Source organism: Xenopus laevis, chromosome 7L (genome assembly GCF_017654675.1).
Source record: "Xenopus laevis strain J_2021 chromosome 7L, Xenopus_laevis_v10.1, whole genome shotgun sequence".
NCBI lineage: Eukaryota > Metazoa > Chordata > Amphibia > Anura > Pipidae > Xenopus > Xenopus laevis.
In genome coordinates this window covers 90,742,718-90,766,759 of record NC_054383.1, presented here as the reverse complement: position 1 = coordinate 90,766,759, position 24,042 = coordinate 90,742,718, and the positions used below count along the sequence as shown (strand labels likewise).

Sequence of the window (24,042 nt, the reverse complement as noted above, 5' to 3'; positions counted from 1 at the left end):
ATTCTGGTTAATGCATAAATAGAACTTTAAAATAAGAGCCTGTACGTTCTGCTAGTATCTGCATTACACCCTGGCTCCAAGCCCACAGAGACTGCATCAATAGATTAGTTATCATTTCTCTGTCTGATAAAATGCTGCACCCTGGTAATGTGCCTGATTAGAAGCAATGCTGTATAACACTTTAGGGATAAATCTAGTGAAGAGGCAAACACAGAATAGTATCCTGTATGCATTTACAAAGAGATATCTTGTTTACTTGTATGCAGACACAACAATATAATTTCCCTTGCATAGTATAACCAACACGAGAAAAAGAAAGCATGCTCTGGTACACAACAAATTAGCATTCTACAGGTAACATTTTAGTCCAATCTAGTCAATAAAAAAGGTGGCTACTATAATTGGGTTTAACTAATTGAAGCATCGGGTTTGAGCCCTTTGCCTATCATTACTGTGCTATGTAAAATATTTATTAGTAGGTGAATTAGAACATGCTTTTCACTCAGGAAAAACAAGGTAGCATTTGCTCCAACTCCTGTTTTAAAATATTTTATTTGCTTTACACATGAACAAGAGAAATCAACATGACAGCAAATACCACGCAGACTCAGATGTGGTTTAATTGGTACAATAGTATGTTATTTTTCAAACATTAATAACATTGAATGGAGAAAATACATAGAAAAACAAAAAAAACTAAGCCAATGGATGTAAAGACAATCAAAAAGAATTAGAAAGACACAACAACTCTTCATTTGTCAATTATACAGTAAACAATTGAATTATACAATTCTTTTGATGGGACAAACACCCATGTATTTCCTGGGAAAGGCTGACAGCTAGCACAAGCACAGGGGGTCTGGCCCTATCTCACTTACCGTATATTACTATTACCTAGCATCCCTGGTTTACTACCTACACTAATGTTTTTTCACAAATCCTTATAACCCTAATATAGCCCTTCACACCTCTATCCTCCACTCCATAGAAGGTCTCGGTAACTACCCTTACAGACATGTTGATGATATGATACCATAAAGATCACGCATAGAGCATAGTCTTTTAGGACTTCTACTAACTGACCTTTCTCCTCACTTGGGGCAACTCATTCCTCCCACACCTCAAAAAGTTACCAGATTTTCCAATGTGGCTACAGACTGGTGTCAAAAAAATGTCAGATCTTATAATAAAAATACAATTCCTTACCAAATGGCAGGGGCATTTTTTTAGGTTCTCACATCTATTACATTCCTTTCAGGCACAGTTAAATAATCTCACATCTCTTCTGGTCTACTTAAGTCTTGATGAAACCCTTAATTTTCTCACTCACTGTAATAAAGCTTCACTAATTGGTTTAGGTCAATATCATAAAAAGTATTGGCAGTCCCTTTGATCAAGCCTATCATCTCTGGGCTGCAGCTATTCTGAGCCTAAACTCAGAAGAGTGGGTGGAGGCAATAGACTCTGCTTATGATTTTTTTTAACTTTAATCAGAGACATACAATACATATATCTGAACTAAATCTATATTACAACACTTTAAACTCAAGAGCATTGCTAAAAGGTGTGGCTTCCCAATAGACAAGTTTCTCCACCTGACAAGGAACTGGTTTAAGTAGGAGCCCTAGTCCTGTAAAAGGACAAATGATGTGAGTTTAATGCAGAATTCACTCCTGCTGGGAAGCCTTCCCATGGTTTCCCAGTCCAACTATACTTATGCTTCCAGCTGCTGTTTGACATCCCTTGCCCATAACATGATATGATACAACATGTGTACATCACAGTGAGACTTACGTGGGTGGGGGAAAGTGGGCGGCATCTTCTTTCAATCTTTGATTCCTGCAGTTTATAATAACAGACTATAGACCCTAAATCAGTAAGAGGCCAGTGTGAAAAAGAATGCATGCTATATAGTAACATGAGAATAGTACACTGTTAATCACAGGATCTGATGAAAGTGGTATGGGCATGCAGTGCACTTGCATTCTTCATAACCAGATAATTTAATACCTGTAAGAATTTCAGGAATAGCCCAAGCCCTATGTCAAGAAGATGAACCAGACTATCAGTGTGTAATCTGCCATATGTGTTATTAGGTAATGCAGGAGATGTCGGAATACAATGGTGCAGCCAAAGAAATAGTGCTGTAACAGTGATAATGGATTAAAGCTCTTATGTGGGAATGTTATCCTTATCTCAGTGAGAGCTCAGATTGTCAGTACCCATACTCCAGCTTTTGGGATATTTAGCCCTAGTCGTTGAGGTGCCAAAGTTCAGTGAAAAACAAATCATTTAACACCTGGGGAGCAATTGGTCACTATGGACCAGCTGATCACAGATAATCAAGGGGGCCCAACCACTCTAATAATATACCTACAACTCCAACATGCTTTTCTCTCCCAATTTGGCATGAGGCAGCCAGCAGTAACACTAATGACTTTGGAAGCAACCTTATGGATACCTACACAGGGGAAAATGCTTAGAAAACTATATAGCAACTGTATAGAAAACATGATCTCTGGAGGTCACTGCTTTACTATGCAAGGAAGGCATTGATAATGTCATGGATAAATGCAACCCCCTCCTCCAAAAAAGAGATGGCTTACCCTCATAAATAGCAACTTACCCCTTATCCAGGTAGCCTATTTAGCTAGAGGTCGCCCTGACAAATATGATGTGGGCTGAAGCATGAACTTCAAATTAAGGTGTTTATGTTTATATTAAGTTCAGTATAACCTACTTACTGGTATTCTAGAGATACTGTCAGGACTGCCATAAGAAGTGAAACTGATGTAATTCTGCGTATATGTATGTGTATTGCATAACTTTGGAACTGTATCCCCCATTCACCCCCCCTTTTTTTACCCCCAATCTTTAAAACAATAAATAAAACCTAAAAAAGAAAAACAAATAATTTTTACATTAGTGCTTTATATTTGCAAACAATTATAGATTTTTTTTAAATGAAAGGAATAGGCAGAAGTCCAATTTATTGTGATTATTTTTTAGTAACGATGTATAATGCTTTAAGATATTTGGTTAAATTTTTAGTGCATCACTTGGTTGGATCAATAAGACACAGTGATATATACGTCTTGGATATCCCCCAGTTCCCTGGAAATCCATAACAGTAATAATTTACTCAACATTTAGGCTGGTTTGTGGGGCACAACAAGTTGGGTTGTCACTGATTTGCACTGGAAAAAATGTGATTTACTTACATTTCATAAACATTTTACAGCAACTTCTCTACTTCCAAATTTCCTGTCGGCTTACTTGTAGTTGTGTCCATAGTGCGTCTTATGCAAAAGTTCTGGATTATCATAAATCTGAAGTCTAATGTTTTGTTGATACAAGAAGAGTGGAAGAGATAAGAAAGAAAATGAAAACATGATTATCATATCCCTTTATCTTTTCTTAGCATGCTTGGCGTTGAAGCTATATTTGCGAATCAACCATACTCTCCTGATCATGCCTAATTGTCAGCTATACAGAAGGCAGAATAAAATGTATTCCCTCTTCAGGTAATAAATACGGGCAGACACACACGGTCAGATTCGGCGAGATTAGTCGCCAGCGACAAATCTCCCCGAACTGCCATTCCCTACTAAAAACACAGGGTAAACCCCATTTAATCTCTTTATGTGCCACTGCCATTGCCATGCCATGTACCCAAATTAAGAACATGGGGGCTGGCCTGGCCAGTAACAATGATGGCTGATCCCAATGTTATTAATAGGGAAAAAAGATAAATATATAGAAAGCTATTTTTTTCCAGAAAAGGTGGCAACCCTAGTGCCAGGAGTCTCAATTTACTTCCCATTCTGCAATTTGGGATGAGTAGCAGCATTCTGATAAATCTGATCTCCACTGCAGGTAGCAGAAAACTTTTTGCAGCCCCCCCTCCATCCCCTGTGAGCCCTAGCGTTCCATTATGTAGGTATTTCAAATGCACAGCGCATCTCATATTTCTGAGTTCCGAACTAGTTGTCATTGACTAGTTGTGATCATTACCATGATCTGGGTGGAATTATGAAATTAAAGTGCACTGTAAAAACTGGGACTCCAGCGGACAGGAAACAGATTGACCTGGATCTGATTTCAGTGTGATCACAAAAATATCAGCCCCACAGCACAAAGTACATGATGTGTGAATGGATCAGGACAAGCCAAATGCCAGAGTGCAGGGATTATCTGATCCAGTCCATGCTTTTTTAAGGGGTGGCTCTGTGTACTGGATGTGATTTTCATGGACACACACACAAAATGGTGCAGTTGTGAATGGACCATAGTGGGAAGGTGGCGACAATCATAGACTTCTGAAGGGTGCCAAGAAATTTAGTTTGAGAAGTTACTGGGCCCTACAGCATAATAATTGTAGGAACCCCAAAACTTGATGAATAAGACAAAGTTTAACATAAATTGAAACTGCTGATCAGTCTGCGCCCCTCTGGACCCCCAGCAATCCGAGGATCTGCTGCCTCTATAGTTGAGACCCTGTTTGTTGCAATTGCCAGGTAATTTCAGGAGACCATTGAATACTACCTTACTGAGAATTAGTCCTGCATTGAGCCACGGTTCCCACTCCCCTTCATCCTCTCCCAAGTGCAGCAGTGAGTTGAGCAGTGGGCACCCTGCCAGGACTCCTTTCCTTCCCAGCCCTGTTGCTCGTGCACCTTTAGCAAGCAGATCACGTTGCACTCCCGATTATCCATTAACCTGATTTGAGCCGCATTTCCTGGAGGTGGCGTTCTCCTTTACGAGACAGAGAAGGGGGAAAGGGAGGTGGGAGCAATCGGCGAGTAGAGAGGACAGAGAGCTGCCCCCCCCCCCCTTGTGCTTATCAGCAATTCAGATTGCATGCAAATCCCCCAGCCCCATGAGAAGAGGACCTCACATAATCGCCTCCCCCTCCTCCTCTTGGGTGGGTTTGTCTTCTCTTTTCTAAGTGGAAAGGTTTTTCTTTGAGCAGCAGTAGCAGAGCCTGGGGAAGCCCTAACAGCAGCGCACACACTTGGGAGAGCTGCTCTCACCTTCTCCCATATCGCTCTCCTTTATCCTCGTTACCCCCCTCCTCAGCCATGGGAAGACTGCGGGGAGCTCCGGCCGCGCTTCTTTGGACTTTATGCGCTCTGATGGCGGTAGATTTGGGGTTCAGCAGGGGCCCGTGTCCCGAGAGGGAGCTGGAGCAGAGAGAAGAGGAGGCGAACGTTGTGCTCACCGGGACGGTGGAGGAGATCATGAACGTGGACCCGGTGCATCACACCTACTCCTGCAAGGTACGGGGGGCACCTGGTCATTTCGGTGGGTGGTTTTTCAACTTCGGGAGACGCGGCGGCGGCGGCGGTTCCACCTGATTAAAGTGGCAGTAGCGAGCGCTGTGGGGATTAGACAACATCAAATGCGCTTTGTATGGATTTGCTTTCTTCTCTGGCAAATACTTTCCTCAAAACTTATTGCTTGGGCAAGAGTCAGACAGTGAAGCATTCTACCGGCTTCAGACAAATGTGCCTTTGGGACGTGTTGTTTCCTTGGAGTCTGCGGGTGACAATTAGTTTTAGTTCAGCGTAGCACGTAGCACTGCAGCCCCCACTCTTATTCATCCATACAGCGATACACTCCTGTTTTACTCAACATTTATATCAAACCAAGTCCTTGGCCACAACTGTGCTGCACTTTGGCACGAGGAATCCATATCAACTACAATAAGGCGCTGCTGGCATCTTTATGTAACTGATGGGGCACATATACTTGGCCTTTTACCCACATTAAACCCCAATATAAAGTCAGCAGTATTATTTCTCGAACATGTAATGATTGAATCAATAATGATTCATTTGCAGGGGTCAAATAAAACCCCATGCCCAGACTTTGATGAAATAGAGCCCCCTAGAGACCAGATTATATGAGGGATGGGTTGGGTATATTAAAGGAGACATATTGTGTAAGAAATAAGAATGTACCAGTGCATTATACTCATTTAGATATAGAAGAATTGTGCTTAAAAAAGTAGTGTTTTAGGCTGATTAATTGGAAATTTATGCAAAAACCCTAATAATCCCTCTCTTCTCTTCCACTTCCTGCCCCCTGAATTCCCAGGCTGTGCAGGTAGGGTTGCCACCTGGCCGCTATTTTACCGGCCTAGCCGGGAAAACACCTGCCAAGGCTGGGGCCAGTATTACAAATTTGTAATACCCTTAGAAAGACCCCCTCGGCCTGCCCCCAATCCCCTGTAAACGTAGCTTTTTTGACTATGTCCCCCGTCGAGAAATCTCCGCGCTGTGGTCACACCCCCTTTTACATCATGGACCGCCCCTTTTGAAGTCACACCCGCCCATTTTTGTTCCCCCCCCCCCACCGGCCAGTAAAACATTTAGGAAAAGGTGGCAACCCTATGTGCAGGGGAGTTGGTGGCTCTCAGCTCACTGCACTGTAGGACAGGAACCAATCAGCAGCTAGCAGGACCTGATAGGGAACTGAAGCCTGTCTGTGCTTGTGTGACTGCACGGCTGTGATTGGCTGTCCCCCTCCTACTGTGCTTCTGGCAGGGACCGTTACGACACGCCCACCCCTCATTTGAAACAGACAGGGACCAGAGAACATCTATAGGGAGCTCTAATAAAGGGGCTATTTTTAAAGAAAATATACATTTTTAGGACCATGTAAAAGCAACGCCATATATTACTTATAATTGCCAACAAAATTAGGATTTTTTCACTTATCCTATATGTCTCCTTTAAACACTAATTTGAAGTGAGCCTCTCTCAAGCACAGGACACTTATATAGTTGACAGAAATCAAATTGATTTCCACTCAGAATCTGCAGCTGTTCATTATGATGCTCTTTGGTTACCCAGAGGTGTCTGCAGTGTCCTGAGTAAGTTGTAAGTTGTACTTTCTCGGCCTAATTCAGTGGAAGATGTCACAATCTTTAAAACAATCAAATTCATGTAGGTTTCTCTGGATGTGCAGTGGGATCCATATATACCCCTTTCTGTCGTTGTGCCAGTGCTACACGATATGTGCATGGAGATTAAATTCAAATATAAAGTGACAAATTTATACTTTTCATTTTTTAAACCACAAATGTCTCATGGGCAGCCATACAGTTAGCACTACTCCTTGTCTTCAGCTGTTGGGGTCCTGGGAATTGTAGTTATGCAACAGCTGGAGACATCCCTGCCCTGTGTCTCTCTTCTGTCACTGTCTCTGTATATATTTATATTAACTCTGTATTCGTTCTTGCTCTGGTGTAGCCTGCAAAGGATTGGCCTACTGAGTGTAGCAAAAGCTAAAGGCACTGTCTGAAGCTGAAAGCGCTTGGTATTTGCTGAATTCATGTGCAAGAATAAAACAGTAACTTTGACCTGCTGCAGCCAGATGCTGCCCACCAAGAATAGCCTGGGTTGGGTCCTGCGGCACAAATCACAGTCTGTGTAACAGTGGATTTGAGTAAATGAAAGTTTCTTCAGAGGGAGGAGCCTGATTCTTTCTGTATGGCTTCCAACCTGTTCAGACTTCTGAATCAGCAAGTCGTACATTGTGGCAATTTCAAGTGTTTGCCTGTTAGAAAGGCACTAGAGCAGATTAAGTACACAAGCTGAGGATTTCAGTTGTGATTTACATCTGCGTAGCTGGAGGCAGAATCCTTTTGGTGAAAGGCTGTGGTTAAGATCAATGCAGTATAGTGGTGCTAGAGCCTGGGGGAGCTGTTATGGGAACCAGTTTTTTTTGGGGGGGCTTTAAATGCAGTCTTATTTTCATTGAGATATGTGTTTTAGCACAGTTGCATTCGGTTCCTTTACTAAATACAACCTGTTGCATTAATATACCTTTTCATGCACATACATAATGTATTGAAGTGGAGAAAAGCATGCTGAACTCACAAAAATACACTTATTTGCAAACAACAATATAAGGACAATGTATGTATTTTTATTTATTCTGCATCTGTTAAATATGTCATTGAAAGGTCAGTCATCGAAAGGTCAGCGTGCAGTGTCGGACTGGAATGCCAGGGGCCCACCAGAAAACCTTAGGCTGAGGGCCCACTTTCCAAACTATTATTCCTCCTTTCCTCACTTAAACTCTTTATTCTCCTAGTCTTTTATAATTACTTACTATACTCTATTATTACTTAACCCCCTTTTCACCCATAAAGAAATAGCGAATGACCATGAAATAGGCCAAATGTTTAGAAGCAAGAGGCCCACTGACTCCTGGGTCCTAATTAAAGGGCCCTTACACGCTGACAGTGTGGGACTGGCCCACCGGGATACCAGCAAAACTCCAGGTGGGCCAGTCCGACACTGTCAGCGTGTAAGGGCCCTTAAATTAGGACACAGTGACTTAAGTATAAGGGAAAGGAACCCCACTGCCATGTGGAGAGAGGGGCCTGCACTGGTGTGGAGGAAGGGCAGGTGATTCTGGGAAACCATGCCTACTCTTCTAGCAGAATGGCCCCAATTGTGGCCTCTCACTGAACTACAAAAATCCAATATGAAGGGTGGTAGGGCTTGCACTTCATCAAAAACTGAGGGGCCTGCAGTTGTACAAAAAATAATTTTATTTGTAATCTAGCTATCTTGAAAAAGTTCCATAAAGCATATTCTTCATTCTTCATAAATAATAGATGGTGATAACCAGTTATTTTTTTTAGAAACCAAACACTGTTACTGTTTCCCCTGCAGCTAAGGTCACAATGGGCTTTTTCCTTGGCCTGTGTATTAACGTAGGCTGAGAAACAGCCAATCCACTCCCCTCAGGCAGCCCCTCTATCTACAGTAACAGACACTGCATTGGCCTGTGTGCAGACACATGGAGCAGATTTCAATGCAGCTTGAGTATGCATTCTTGAATATGCAACCGCTCGGTGTGTCTGCACACAGTTCGACACACTGTCTGTTACTGCAGACATTGGAGCCGACTGAAGAGAGCGGATAAGCTTTTTCAGCAGACCCAGAAACAACATTGTGTGACCATAGCCTTAAGATGGCTTTTTTACAATTATCTATGCATATGGCTGGCCGCCAATACTCACCAATATCCTTGTACTGAGGGTATTGGTCAGTTTGGTGAATTGAGAAGGAAAAAGTTAAAGCTCATCTGCTTGCTCATCTGGTTGTATCATGTTGGCAGGTGAACAGGAGCCGCATCTCTTCAGATCATTTGTGCTCTTTGCTGATGATATTTGTATATTCATGCCCAATCATACAATCTCTGCCCCCTTGGGCTGTGAGCTATAGAGTGTGCCCACGTACGGTACTCTTTAATCTCTTGGAGAAGTGTACAGGTCTAAAACTTGCAAATTGTAGGCGCGTAAAACACTGTTGTATCTAGGGATGCACCGAATCCAGGATTCAGTTTGGGATTCGGCCAGGGTTCAGCCTTTTTTAGCAGGATTCGGATTCGGACGAATCCTTCTGCCCGGCCTAACCAAATTCGAATCCTAATTTGCCTATGCAAATTAGGGGTGGGGAGGGAAATTGCGTGACTTTTTGTCACAAAACAAGGAAATAATTTTTTTCCCTTCCCACCTCTAATTTGCATATGCAAATTAGGATTTTTCCGGTATACAGCCGAATCTTTCACAAAGGATTCAGGAGTTCGGTCGAATCCAAAATAGTGGATTCGGTGCATCCCTAGTTGTAAACAATAACACCAAACCAGCAATTTGTTTTAATCACTCAACAGCAGTTAAGTTGGCCATACACCAGCCAATAAATGCTGCCGACAGACCGAGTCGGCAGCTTATTGGCCTGTGTGTGGGGCTCTCTGACGGGTTTCCACGATCAATAGCTGGATGAAAGTCGGGCAGATGTCCATCAGGCAGGGTTAAAAATCCTGTTTTAAAGTAATTAAATTATTATGTACTGTTACTCTGCACTGGTAAAAGCTGTGTGTTTGCTTTTGAAAGAATACTATAGTATATAAAAATAATCTGCTGTGTAGCCATGGGGGCAGCCATTCAAGCAGAAAAAAAGGAGAAAACCCACAGGTTACATAGCAGATAACAGATAAAACACCATTGTATTGGACAGAGCCTATCTGTTATCTTATCCTCTTTCACAGAAGCTCTTAAATCTGATTTGATTATTTTCAGTGCTTGTAGGAGTCGGAGTCGTTACATATTTGGCAACCCCGACTAAAGGTGGCCATGGACGCAAACCTCAAACGAGCGGATCTTTCCCCGATATGCCATTAACGAGCATGGCTATATCGGGGGTAATCAGATTGTTCGGCCGTAAGGCCGAACGATCCGATTACGATGTGCAATGGGCAGGACGAAAGCTGTCGGCCAGATGAAAGCTGTCGTCACTCTCCATACACGATCCGAAAATCGTACGAATCCCCGATTCGTACGATAGGATCTGTGTGTCTATGGCCAGCTTAAGGCTCTAGAAGATACCCAAAATTGCTCATGACTCCATGACTCAGACTGCACAGCTCTGCTTAAAACACTTCCTGAAACATATTTTCTATTCATTCAGTTCATGTACGAGGGTCATTAAGTTACCAGTGGACCCAGATGAAAGATCTCTGGTGGGCCCCACAGCTTCTCCAAGACCTTTGTGGCAGCAGAACCCCATTACCCACCTCTACATTGGACACCACAATATAAACATTTTTCACTGGAAAAATCTCTTAGAAGCTTTTTTTCTATAAAAACATAAAGGAAAGGTAAAGATAAAATCACTGGGGGTGGGAGTGGCAATTATTTAGACTACATAGTGAACCCAATTGCTAATCTGCTATCTCGTGCTGGCTCTTAGGGCAGAGACACATGGTCAGATTCGGGGAGATTAGTCGCCTAATGACCAATCACCTATTCTTTGGGGCAACTAATCTCCCCGAACTGCCTTCCCGCTGGCTAGAATGTAAATCACCGGCGGGATGGCACTTCATTTTCCGAAGTCGCCAAAAGTTTCCTCGTGAGGCAACGTGTCTCTGCCCTTACCTTCTTTAAAAAATCACCAACCCAGGGTACTTTTTTTCTGAGCACTGCACCACATTACAGGTATGGGATTTATTATCCAGAAACACCTTATCCAGAAATCTCAGAATTACGGAAATTATCCAGTTTATTAAAAAGCAATTTCCTTTTTCTCTGTTATAATAAAACAGTACCATGTATTTGATCACAACTAAGATATAAATAATTCTTATTGGCAGCAAAACCACCCTATTGGATTTATTTAATGTTTACTTGATTTTCTAGTAGACTTAAGGTATGCAGATCCAAATTACAGAAAGGAGAACCCATGGTCCCGAGCATTCTGGATAAAAGGTTCCATACTTGTATAGATTGCCGATATATTTACTGTCCATCCGCTAGCTTTCTTAAGAGTATGAGATGCCCTGATCAAAACAGAAATGTCTCTTTCTTCTCCTTTAATGAAATGAAATGCTTACATTGTTGAGCTCTTGCAGCTGATTGAAACGAGGGAGTCTGTCATTTCTTGAGGATGCTTTGTGCAAAAGAGGCAAAAGGTCTGACAGTAAGCCCCCTGTTGTGGAGGGCTTTAGGCACTTTATTTATTGAAATTGCCCTGATTGTACAGACAGCCCTGTCTGCCTCTTGTCTTGGTTTCCTTGTGACTGGCAGAGTAAGTGTACATAAGTACAGTCATAATAGTCAGAAATGAAAATGTTCTTAAAACCTTTTTTTAAATGATTTTCTCCTAGCTACCCTGAGCACTTAGGAGCTGCATGAACATGTGTTTCCAGTTGGGATTTTAAGGCAAACTGTGTAATTTTGATATTTTTAGATTGCTGAACATTAAGGAACGGATTTCTGTCATACAGATAGCCGGCCTTTGGTCTCTAGGCTGTTATTAGGCAGAGGGAACGACACAGTGATGTGCCCATTTTGTAAATACAACTCTTTGAAAAGCTCTGCACTTTCAACACTTGCAGTTATTGAATTTCCAGCTAGCCCTGAGGCTACCCTTTTTTCCTCCCACTTGTGTTGTAAAACTGCAATCCAGAATTTAGATCAGAGTACCGGCTACGGCCTGGGAGTTTACAGCCCACTTAACCCTTTGTTGCGAGGAAGGAATGTGTATGGGCAGGGCAACTACTTTGGCCAGTTATGTTACTGTAGAGATTTATTCATTTGCAAACAAGTTCATTCTTGTTATTGACGTGCTAAAAAAAAAAAATGAGGGAAACTAGAATCTAGGGAAGTTTAATGGGTGGTGATTGTTCTAATGAGACCCATAGAGGGGAAACAAATTACTACAAACCTTGGCATTTTGGCAGTCAGCAGGTGCCTTAGAGAAATGCATTAAAGGCTGTGAAATAGAGTAGGAAATATATGTATATGAGGTTCTATTCATGTAATGCATTGAGTTTTGCACTTTCTTCTTTGATTCATAGAAGAATGAAATACAATTATAATGAAGATTTTCTTTCTTGTATTAGCAAGAGGATTATGGATTTTCAGGGGAGGTCGGCAAAGGACATTTACTGAGCAAATACTTGGCATTCCAGTGTTAAGATGCTGAGTGGGAAAAATGATGGAGTGTTAATCGGTGCCCTGCTAGGTATCTTAAGTATAGAGATAAAGTCAGCACTCAGGAAAGCATTCTAAAATGTTTATCTACAATATCTAAAGGAATTCTCTTATCTGATTTGCTGTTTTTGTCCATCCTGGCATATTTTACAGAATTTTCAGCATATTTGGGGGGGTGGGGGGGTGGAAAAAGTGCTGGGGATTGCCATGACATGAAAATAGATCAAGGCTCTTTAAAACGTGTCAACATTTATTAGAATTTTACTGCAGGTACATTAAATACATGAAACTAAGCAGGCATCACAGGTTTTATGTCTTTTCTGTTGTTTGAGGCTTTCCTTACTGAATTCTTGTGTACACAGAGCAACAGACTGTGCATTGTTTCTCATCCCATCATGCTTGAATACATAGTTTGAGATGTAGCAGATCATCTTTGCTTTTCATCTTATTAGTAAACACAGAATTGTAAAGTACAGTGCTATCCAGCTTGAGGCCCTCCAAGGGATTTTATGGCTACCAACCATACTAAGGCAAAATGCATGAAAATGCTCTTCTATTGCAATGCATTAAAATTGCTAAGTGGGTGTCAATAAAATTTACATAATCTCACACAAATGCTCTAAATGCCATAAACCACCAATCATGCCTGCCTAATGTCACATGTGCCCACTTTATCCCAGGTACAGGACCAGATATTTTCAATTCTTTATTATTGGATAAATCTTAGCCACATTCCAGTTAGTGACTACGCGCTGCGTGTCATGCCACAGGCCGTTTTTCATTATAGCCGGCGGAAGACAGGGGGAAGCCGTTCGGGGAGATTAGTTGCCCCAAAGAAGAGGCGATTAGTCACCAGGCGACTAAATCTCCTCGAATCGACAGGTGTGCCCTTACCCTAAAGCAGCTCTGGGAAGGGGGTCGCAACCCTGTAAACTTTTCTAAATTGATATTTTTAGTTGATGCATTTCTTATCTTTGTCCCTGCTGAGCAGAATCTCTGGGTTTCATTAAAGGCAGCTGTTAGAATTGATACAATAGTTGCTAATACTCCAGAGATGCTGCTGAGAAATGTATCAACTAAATGTTGCAAAACAAGAGTCTGCACCTGAATTACTGAGCTGCCAGACTCAAACACCAGAGACAGGAACATTAAACTTAGATTTTGAAAAAACTGTAAAAAAATAAAAATCGAAAGTAATTGCAAAAAAAAGAAAAAGAAACAATCTGAAAACAATTGAACTGAAAAAGGTGATTGGAGACTCATGGTGATCCATCCTCTATTTAACCTTGTTCCATTGTGAAGTGATGGATTCTGGGACTTGAAGTCCCTCTGCTTTCCAGACTTCACATTGGAACAAGGTTGAGGGTGGGGTTTCATTAAACTGTCAGCCTAAGGATTGTTGAAACATGGTTACTTATCAATCAGATATTCTGTGTGAAATAATTCTATTTTTATTTTTTGAAGCTCAGATAGTGTTTATTCAACTCTCCATAAGCACAACTGAATGAGCTCATGTAAAAAATGGGCTGCATTGTTTCCTTTAAACCAGTTTCTGTTATTTAAATCAGTTTGATATTTCAAAAATATTTTCCCATTTTCTCCATCTTTATACAACTTATTCCTTTCTGTGTAAGAAAAGTTCCCTTCCATTACTTGCCACAATACTCCAAGTGCAGTGTTATGAATAAAAAATGCTTGTTGAAGCCCCAGAGGACAAAGTTTCACAGCCCTGTGTCCTTGGCCCAGAATCTGAGCAAGGAAGTAGCTCTCACAACACTGACTGGGTAGTGACATACCTCCCAAACCTGTTGCCAGGCTTAAATAATTGTTTTGTTTACCAATAGAATGCATATAGTTTGCTGAGCAAGCAGGTATGGATCAAAAGCAAACTAACTGAACAGTTATGTCCCTTATGGCTCCCCTTCAAGTCACTGATTGGTTACTGACTGGTAAGAAGTTAGAGAGCTACAAAGGAGGAAGTAGAGTTCTTGCTATTATGTTAGACATCCGTTCACTACCTTACATTTTTGGCTAACTAACTATATTGAAAACATTTTTTTATTTTGCACAGCCCATCTTTGCGCTCTGTTTTGTTTTTATACAGAAATGTTCCTTTAAAGGAACAGTTCAGTGTAAAAATAAAAACTGGGTAAATAGATGGGCTGTGCAAAATAAAACATGTTTCTAATATAGTTAGTTAGTCAAAAATGTAATGTATAATACTGGAGTGACTGGATGTCTAACATAATAGCCAGAATCCAACTTCCTGCTTTTCAGCTCTCTAACTCTGAGTTAGTTAGCGACTTGAAGGGGGACCACATGGGACATTTCTGTTCAGTGAGTTAGCAATTGATCCTCAGCATTCAGCTCGGATTCGGAAGCAACAGTTATAGCCCATCTGCCCCCCCCCCTCAAGTCACTGATTGGTTACTGCTTGGTCACCAGGGTAACCAGCCAGTGGAAACCAAAAGAGCTGAAAAGCAGGAAGTATTGTTCTATTATGTTAGACATCCAGTCACTCCAGCCTTTATACATTACATGTTTGCCTAACTAACTATATTAGAAACATATGTTATTTTGCACATCCTATCTATTTACCTAGTTTTTATTTTTACACTAAGCAAGTGACATTCTAAGAATATTGACAGTTGATATTCATATATTATCTTTGTTTTGTTTTATAATTTAACATGTTGTTCAGCAGCACTCCAGTGGAATTTCAGCAGTCATCTTGTTGCTAGGGTTCAGTTTACCCTAGTAACCAGGCAGTGGTTTGAATGGGTAAGCGGAAGATGAAAAGGTGATAAGTAATGAAAAGTAACAATAAAAATAAAACTGTAGGGTTTTTTTTTTGGCCTAACCATTCGCGATTCAGTTGAAATGTTGTTAGGAAATGGACTTTAGTTAATAAAAATTTAAAGTAAAGGTGAACTATTCCTTTAAATGGCCCTGTCTGATTTGAACAATATTAACAATAATATATACCATCTGTGATTCAGCCTAATTGTGGGAAATTGCCTATCTTTGCATTGTCCCACAATTAGACTTCTGTGAGTAATGTGTTTTACTTGAGACGACCCTAATGTTATGCTATGGCAAATCATTTTCAGGATATCTGTCGTCTGCGGTTACACAGATTTAACCGCGGCTGACCGATCTTACCTTGTGCCCTTGCCCTTACTGGCTTTTTAACAAATGATCGCATGAGTGCTTTGACTGCTAGCAATTTTTTAAAATGAAGATTTCTGTGACAGAATGCCAAGAGGAGGCATCTACCAATTAGTAGCAAAGATAAATAAATGGTTGTAATGACTGGTATTGTTGTCTAATGAGGAAGGCCATGTTTCAGCTGACAGATTACCTTTGATGAGTCGGTTTCTGTCATAATCGGGGTTGTTTTGTACAGACAAGGTAGAACAGCAGTTTTTTATTTCTCACAGAGATTTTGACACTGGGTGATGAAAGCATTCAGAAATATTTGCTACATTTGCTAAAGTGCTAAATGTGCTACAAACTCTTATGTGAGACCTTGATGTTAAACCGTATCCTGAAAGGTAAAATCTTACAAACTATTCTTTTAAAAGCAGAATTCAGCTTGATTTTCAATATCTTACCCAATAGTTTTCTCTAACACTCTACCTGTATCACTTTATTTTTGAAGGTGGTTTTGTGTAGTGCCAGCTTTACCACCTCCTCTGCTCTGCTCTTCGTTTTCTGAAGTCGCCCGAAGTTTCCTCATGAGGCGACTTCGGAAACGAAGCGCCGCATGTACATTGCCGCATGCGATTTTCATTTTAGACGGCGGAGGGCAGTGGGAAGGCAGTTCTTGTCGCCCCGAAGAAGAGGAGATTTGCTGCTGGGGCAACTAATCTCCCCGAAACTGCTTGTGTGGCAAGACCCTTAAGCTGGCCATAGATGTTGAGATTTTTAAAAGATCAGATCCTGATCGTGAGACCAATATCTTCTCAGAACGATCGTACGATCGTACGAATTTACCATCAACTAAAAAGACCAATTTGGCAGGAAAACAAAGGGGAGCTGCCTGCTTGGCCCTGCAAACATAGAGAGATTGCACTGGGGCCGACAAAGATTTTTTTGACCTGGCCGATCAATTTCCCAACAGATGTCGGCCGAAAAATCGTAAGATGTACGATCGTTCGAATACCACTAACTGCACGATAATTTCGAAGGATTGGTCAGACTTCCCTAAAATCGGTCGTTCGGCAAGAAGAATCGTTGCGTCTATGGGGAGCTTTAGTCTAAGAGCCCACTTGTCTGATCCTTTGTCAATGTTTTCCAACTTGTGGAGAAAAAATATTGTTTTGCTTAATTCATTGTATGGTTGCTCACTATACTGTAAAATCTGTAAAATTAATCATGAAACCCAAATTCTTTTTTTTATTCAAACATTTATACTGGTTATAAACTCATTTAAAACTTTCAGCTGTCAATCATATATTGTATCCCCCGCCTCTGTGCCTTAGGCATAGAGGTTGGGAAGGCAATTACTTTCACTTTCCATACTACAATTCCTGGATGCCACTGCACTACTTACATTCTTCCTCCGCCTCCAACATTTAATTTTGTAGCCAGTGCACAGGCATGGGCATCAGGTGCCCCGTTATGGTGTATAAACAAGATTTTGGCATGATTTGGCAAGATTTTAGCTTGCCTTAATAACAGTGTCCACAAAATGTCTGCTTTCTGCTTGATGTGATTGTGATTTACAAGACTAAAAGAAATAAAATTGAAATCATGTATATGGTATAAGTGAAGTTTATTTTGCTTGAATAACATCATAAAACAGGATTTGGAATGATTATTTAGGGTGACAGGTCCCCTTTAAAGGGACAATAACACCAAAATATGAAAGTGTTTTAAAGTAATGAAAATATCATGCACTGTTGCCCTGCACTGGTAACACTGCTGTATTTGCTTCAGAAACACTACTATAGTTCATATAAACAAGCTGCTTTGTAGCAATGGTGGAAATTGAAAAAAGGCTATATGGCACAGGTTAAATAATGGATAACAGATAACACCATTATGTTCTACAGAGTTTATCTGCTGTCTAACCTGAGCCTTTTCTCCTTTGAATGGCTGCCCCCATTGCTACACAGCAGCTTATTTATATAAACAATAGTTGTGTTTCTGAAGCAAACTCCCCAGTTTTACCAGCGCAGGGCAACACTGTATTATATTTATATCACTTTTAAAAAAAACTTTAATTTTTTGATGTTACTGTTCCTTCAAGTCTCTGGAATGGTGCATTGTGTGTGCTCTATGTTTAGTGCACCTTTTGGGTGTTAAATTGATTTTCAAGTCAGCCTACATACTAGCAGCATATAATTTGTTTTTTAAAAAATTTATATTTTGTGATTATGGGAGGAAGATTATTTTCATGCAGTTGTTGCCCTGTGTATGTTTAGTAGATGTTTATGTATATGTTTCTGCTTTTTTAACAAAATGTATATTCATGAGAAGTATAATTTCCTGGAAGTTATGTGAAACAGCGAGAGGAAAAAGTAAGGTTTCTAATCAGCATGCTTTCCTCATTAGATGTTGGTGCAGTAACTTGTTCCACAGTGTATTTGTTTATGGATGAGGAACCTTACATTACCATTTCCACATATACAGAAATTAAAAGGAGTTCTCTTCTGCAGCGTAGCCAGTTATGGCTGATATGAGAATTTAAAGGTTTTTGTTGTCCTCTGCTGCCATCCATCAGCCCTTGCTAATGCACATGACTGGTCTGCATATAAAAAAAAAAACACTCAACCATAGGCTACTCCATCTTTATTGAAAATGCATGATGCGGGTTGTAGACTTTAAACTCTGAAACAGTTGCACCTTCCATCCTGCCTTGTATCCTTGCTCAGATTTTGCATGACCTGGCACAAACAATGCTGTTTATAGCAATTACCTTAAAGCTGGGTGGCTGTGTAATACGTTAATGTCTGGAGGGTGTCTGCTGCTCCCTGATCTTTGAATACTAAAGCAGATGTTACACAAAGTTAATACAGTATTTTCTGAAGTCTTCTTCTGCTCAAGTATCCTCAGTCACGGAAAAATACTCTCCTCTTGTTTTTAAAATCTGCTTACCCAGGGGGCTATCCACTTTCTTCACCCCTGATACCACTGACAGATACAACATTGGTGTTTTAATGCACAAACAAGAAAGATTTTGCAGCAAATATGCACATTTTCCATTTTACACCGAAATCCTCTATGTATACCTGCACAGGTGATGCCATACCTGTCAGTGCAGATAACTTCAGATAACTGGGAGCAGTGTGGCTGTTTCTCTTCCTATGTCTACCTCAACTTGCAGGCCAGCCTAGGCCTAGGCATAAATGTTAGGTCAGCCTGATTTTGGCATGTTGATGGGGAAATCTCTGGTGCAGAATATAATACCATGCAATATACTCTGGCAACTGGTGTTTGCAGCAATATAGAAGGATAATGGAGGTCCTTGCAATTTTAGTACATGCTATGTGTGCGTGATGTGAAATAAACTTGAAATTTTGATCAACTACTGTACCTTTTTTTAGGTTAGAGTATGGCGGTATCTGAAGGGTCGAGAGATTGTGACAAATGATATTCTGCTGGATGGAGGAAACAAAGTGATGGTTGGAGGATTTGGAGACCCCACAATCTGTGACAATCAGGTGTCTACAGGCGACACAAGGATTTTCTTTGTTAATCCCGCCCCCCGATCTATGTGGCCCAGTCATCGCAATGAGCTAATGCTTAACTCCAGCCTAATGAGGATAACCCTTAGGAACCTGGAAGAGGTAGAAATGTGTGTTGAAGGTGAGTCCAATGCATTGCATTTTTGGTTTTCCCATTCATACATTCTCAAAAAAGAAGTGATCAACATTTGAAAGTCCAATTGAACTGTTCCAGCACACGGGTGGCCAAATCAGTGAAAGATCTTTAAAGGGATGGTTCACCTTTGACTTAACTTTTAGTATGTTATAGAGTGGTGTATTCAAAGCAACTTTTCAATTAGCTTTCGTTTATGCTTTTTTTTTTTTTTTTATAGTTTTTGGATTATTTGCCTTCTTCTCCTGACTCTTTCCAGCTTTTTATTGCTACTTTATTCAAGCCACCACATATTTATATTCCAGTTTCTTATGCAAATCAATGCATGTTTGCTAGGGTAACCCCTAAATCTTTTGCAAAAATATTCGTCCAAATACGAATCCTAATTTGCATATGCAAATTAGGGGTGGGAAGGAGAAAACTCTTTTTTACTTCCTCATGTGATTTCCCTCTCTGCCTCTAATTTGCATATGAAAATTCAGATTCGGTTCGGCCGGGCAGAAGGATTTGGCCGAAGCCGAATCCTGCTGAAAAAGGCCAAATCCTGGCCGAATCCTGAACCAAATTCTGGATTCGGTGCATCCCTAATTTGGACCCTAGCAACCAGATGTTGAAATTGCAAACTGGAGAGCTGCTGAATATAAAGCTAAATAACTCAAAAACCACAAATAATTCACTCTACATCATACTAAAACTCAAAGGTGAACAATCCCTTTATGGCAGCTTTACACATATGAGCTAAGTTGGGACATATGCATGCACTACTTCTCATTTGTTTACAATTGAACTGGTGCAAAATCAAGCACCTACAGTATACATGCAACATGTAGAGTCAACCTTTTACCGGCGTTAGGTATAAGTTCCCTCGAGCATACTGAGCCTGGTAATCATAAATGGATCCTATGATCAACACTTTGCATATTTAAAATGAACTACTTCATTATAATTAAAGGCATTGAATTATAACCTTAAACACACCATGAACCCTTCATGAAAAAGTTTGTACCTTGTGCTCTACTGAGTATGTACAGTGTAAGTGTACACAATATTACAATAAGCATACAAACCCCCACCTATCACATTCTGAAACCAAAGGTATTAATATGAAGTAGGTCCTCCCTTTGCTGGGATTTGCTTCCATTCCCTGCAAGAGCATTAGTGAGGTCGGGAGCTGATTTTGAGGATAAGGCTTGGCTCAAAGTCTGCGTTGCAGTTTATCCCACAGGTGTTTAGTTCAGCTGGGTGGAGGTCAGACATCTGTGCAGGGCAATGAAGCCCTTTGACTCACATCTCAGCAAATCAATTTTGTACTGGGCTTTGTACATTTTGGGCATTTTTGTGCTGAAACAAGTAAAGAATCCTCTCCAGGCTATGGCTACAATATAATAAGCAAGGAATTGTCAAGAACTGACATGCAAGTAGGCAGGTAGTATCCTCCTGTCATCTGTCAAACCCAGACTTATCCATGAGACTCTGCCAGATTCTGAAGTGCAATTTATCACTCCAAAGAATTTGTTTCCACTGCTTCAGAATCCAATGGTGGTGAAGTTTACACTGCAGCTGACATTGGATGATTTATGATGTGGAAGGCAGGGTGCAAAGTGCAAAAAACAAGTGCAATCTGCCATGTTTTTGCACTTTGTAACCTGCCTTCCACGCTAGAAGATTTGTTGAAGCGCAAGTTAGGGAGTGGCAGTGTATTTTGGCCACAATGGGGTCCTGTACTTACTGTTTGCCTTATGGCAAGCAGTAAAGGAGAACTTAAGCTTAACTAAAGAAGTAGGCTAGAAATGTTGTACATAATGTTTCTGTACCAGCCCTGGGTAACCACAGCCCTTTAGCAGAGAAGATCAGTACCTCCAAAGATGCCCCAGTACCTCCCCATCTTCTTTTCTGCTGATTTCCTGCACATGCTCTGTGCTGTTTGAGACTGACTCAAAATATACAGTACACACAGAATATAAATGTCACAATATAAGGCTGTTTAGTAATCAATACAGATAATTACTACATGGCAGCACAGAAACCATCATAATTTAATAATCAGCTTTGTAGCATTAGAAACTAGCATCAGAATTTAATAATCAGCCATGTAGCATCAGTTTATATAACAGGCAAACCTTATTTTCTGCTTGATAATTTGAGACAACCCCTAAGCTTAGCTTCTCAACAGCTGCTCAGAGCCCACTGAGCACATGAGTGTCGCAGACACTGTCCAAGATGGTGACCCCCTGGTACAGGTTTGAAATCCTGGATTATTGCTGCTATTGAGAAGCTGAAACTTTAGGCTGGTGCAATAAGTTCAGTATATAAAATATGGCATTTTTAGCCATATTAATTTTTAGAGTTTGCACCTACCAATTGCACTTCATTCCAGATTTTTTCATATGGGTGAGGTGCAGATCACAGCCAAACCCTGGACAGAAGTGGTCCATGAATGAACACTAAGGGATATATTTTTACACTTCTGTCTGGGCTCTTTATTAATGATCCATTTGGTGTTATGCATGGTGATCTTGGGCTTATGTGCAGTTACTTGCCATAGAAATTAAAAAAAACAGAAGACAGTTTCGAAGTTGCTCTTTATTTCCTATTTGAAAATTTGTACACGTAACTGGTCTGGGGTTTGTTCCTATTTAGAAAACACCTGAAGATTCCAGGCACATTACATCCTGAAAATTTTCTGTTATGTTTAACAGAATTCATAGTAGTGAATGAAGTTAGCAACGAAAGGTAAATATATGCCCGTCACTAAGTTAATAACTGGACGGGAGGTCTTTAAATGGGGCAAACAAGTTTAAACAGAGATCAGCGCAGTGTTCTATTCTTAAATTCCTAGAATTCTGTACTGACTGCAAAATTCTTGCTCATACATTTTTCATCCAGTGCAAATCTTATTTCTTTGGACACTGTCAGTGTGATAGAAAGTGCTAAACACAGTCCTGTCGGTGTAAGAAATATTGTATCAAGGAGAGGCAGCCTTCTACACCAGAACTAGCATTATCTGAAAAAGCTGGGTGCTGAACTAGTGGGCTGCTGAATGTGGTTTGTTAGGAATTATAGTTAAAGTGATTTAGAAAGATCCACTGCTGCATTGGTTTCTTTTTTCTTTTAGTTTTATTATTAATAGTTTTCTAACCCAACCTCTTAGCTCAAATGTACGTGATCATTCTTACATGCCTTCCAGAAGTCCTGCATCTGTCAGTCATGTTCTCCAGAAGACTGGAGCTCAAGCCTATGGAAGAATTGTGCCCAGCCCATAATGACCAACAGAAATGGTGTTTTTGGGAAGCATGTCAGAGTTGTTTTTTGTGGTAGTTGAGGTTGAAAAAAATCACATTTACCAACTTTTCCTTTTCACTCAAATGAGTCCTACCTAACCTCTGGGTGATCTAGAGTATGGTGAAACAAAAATCTGTAGCTGTCTCCAATTTGCTTCAGAACTCAAATGTCTCTAAAACAGTAATTGGACCACTCCATGGATTAATAGTGGTGCCTTAAATGTTCTTGTTTGCTGGAAACGGATTAAACTATTTAAATTAACCCTGTCTAAAGTACAGTGCAATTGCTTTAGGGAGAGAATGCAACAGTTTCTCAGTTCTCACTGCTAATTAACTTTTTGGTTAATGCCACTGACTGCACATTATTTGGTTAGGTCTTTTACAAAATCATTGTGATATCTGATGATTGACCAAAGTTCTCAGTTCTTTACTTGACCCACAGTGTGGGAAAAGTTACACCACACCCAAAACCACATTTTTTAAATGTAATTAAATGATGTTGCTGCATTAATCCTTTTTACAATAAAACACAAACTTAGGTTAAATACACATTGCCTCAATCAGCAAATCCAGGCTGAAGAGAGAGCAAAACTGAAATGTCACAGCATCTAGTGTTTACAAAGCACCTCCAACGAGTTATTAAAAATACGTGGGTGTCAGGCGTTTCCGAGGGCTCATCAGTCACTCAAACAATCATAGTCGCTCATCTGTTCAAGTCCTTATTATTTTTGTACACACGCTTGCTCAGCTCACTTTGATTCAGGTGAGATTGCCCGTGTGATAAAATTGTTAACATGTAGTAAATGGAGGATCGTGGTGACTTGGTGACCTTTCTGGGTGGCAAAGATTTTGACAAAGCGTGTGTGTTTTATTTGTAGGAATACTGGTTTGTGACGAAATGTATTTATTTATTCCATAAGGTTTCAAATATAGGAGAAGTTCATCAAGTTCAACCTTGCACATGTCACATCTGAATTAATCTATGGAAACACGCTCCCATTAAATATGAGCCAATATAGCCTAAAGGTTGGAACAGAAATTTCTTAGTGAGCCCAACAAGGCCTTTGCCGTTTATCTGTATCAATCATCCTTGAGTTAATCATAATACATTTTCACATAGCTCAGCTATTGTCACTTGGGTTTCAGATTTATCTGTGCTACATTCTGATGCTTTCCATTGCAGAAATCTGTTGCAGCGGTGTCTTGCTGACGTTGCCATGTTAGGAGTAAAACCCAATAAAGACTACTAGAATGATGTTTTATTCTTATAGTTTTGATCATGTTTTAGTAGCTTTTCAAAGGAAAATGTTTTAGAAATAATTGGGTTTTAAAGGTCTTTCACCCATCTGTTAATGCCATGTTGAGGGCAGTGGTCAGTCTCAGAAAAAATGTAGACAAAGGCTATAGGTATTGCTCCAAATT

At 40.4% G+C, this 24,042-nt stretch overlaps 1 protein-coding gene across 7 annotated transcripts in view; it reads left to right on the top strand.

The window, feature by feature from the left end:
* Positions 1–4,851: 4,851 nt before the first annotated feature.
* The window catches only part of LOC108696525 (agrin), a 291,780-nt gene continuing 272,589 nt past the window's right edge, over positions 4,852–24,042 (top strand). For 5 of the 7 annotated variants that reach the window (XM_041569326.1, XM_041569324.1, XM_041569325.1 and 2 more), the window contains exons 1-2: positions 4,853–5,279; positions 19,066–19,327. In XM_041569326.1, the coding sequence (XP_041425260.1) occupies positions 5,082–5,279; positions 19,066–19,327 (460 nt within the window). In that variant the 5' untranslated portion in view covers positions 4,853–5,081. Of the gene's footprint in view, positions 5,280–19,065; positions 19,328–24,042 lie in introns of all 7 variants that reach the window. The other 2 variants (XM_041569323.1, XM_041569329.1) reach the window with 2 other exon arrangements.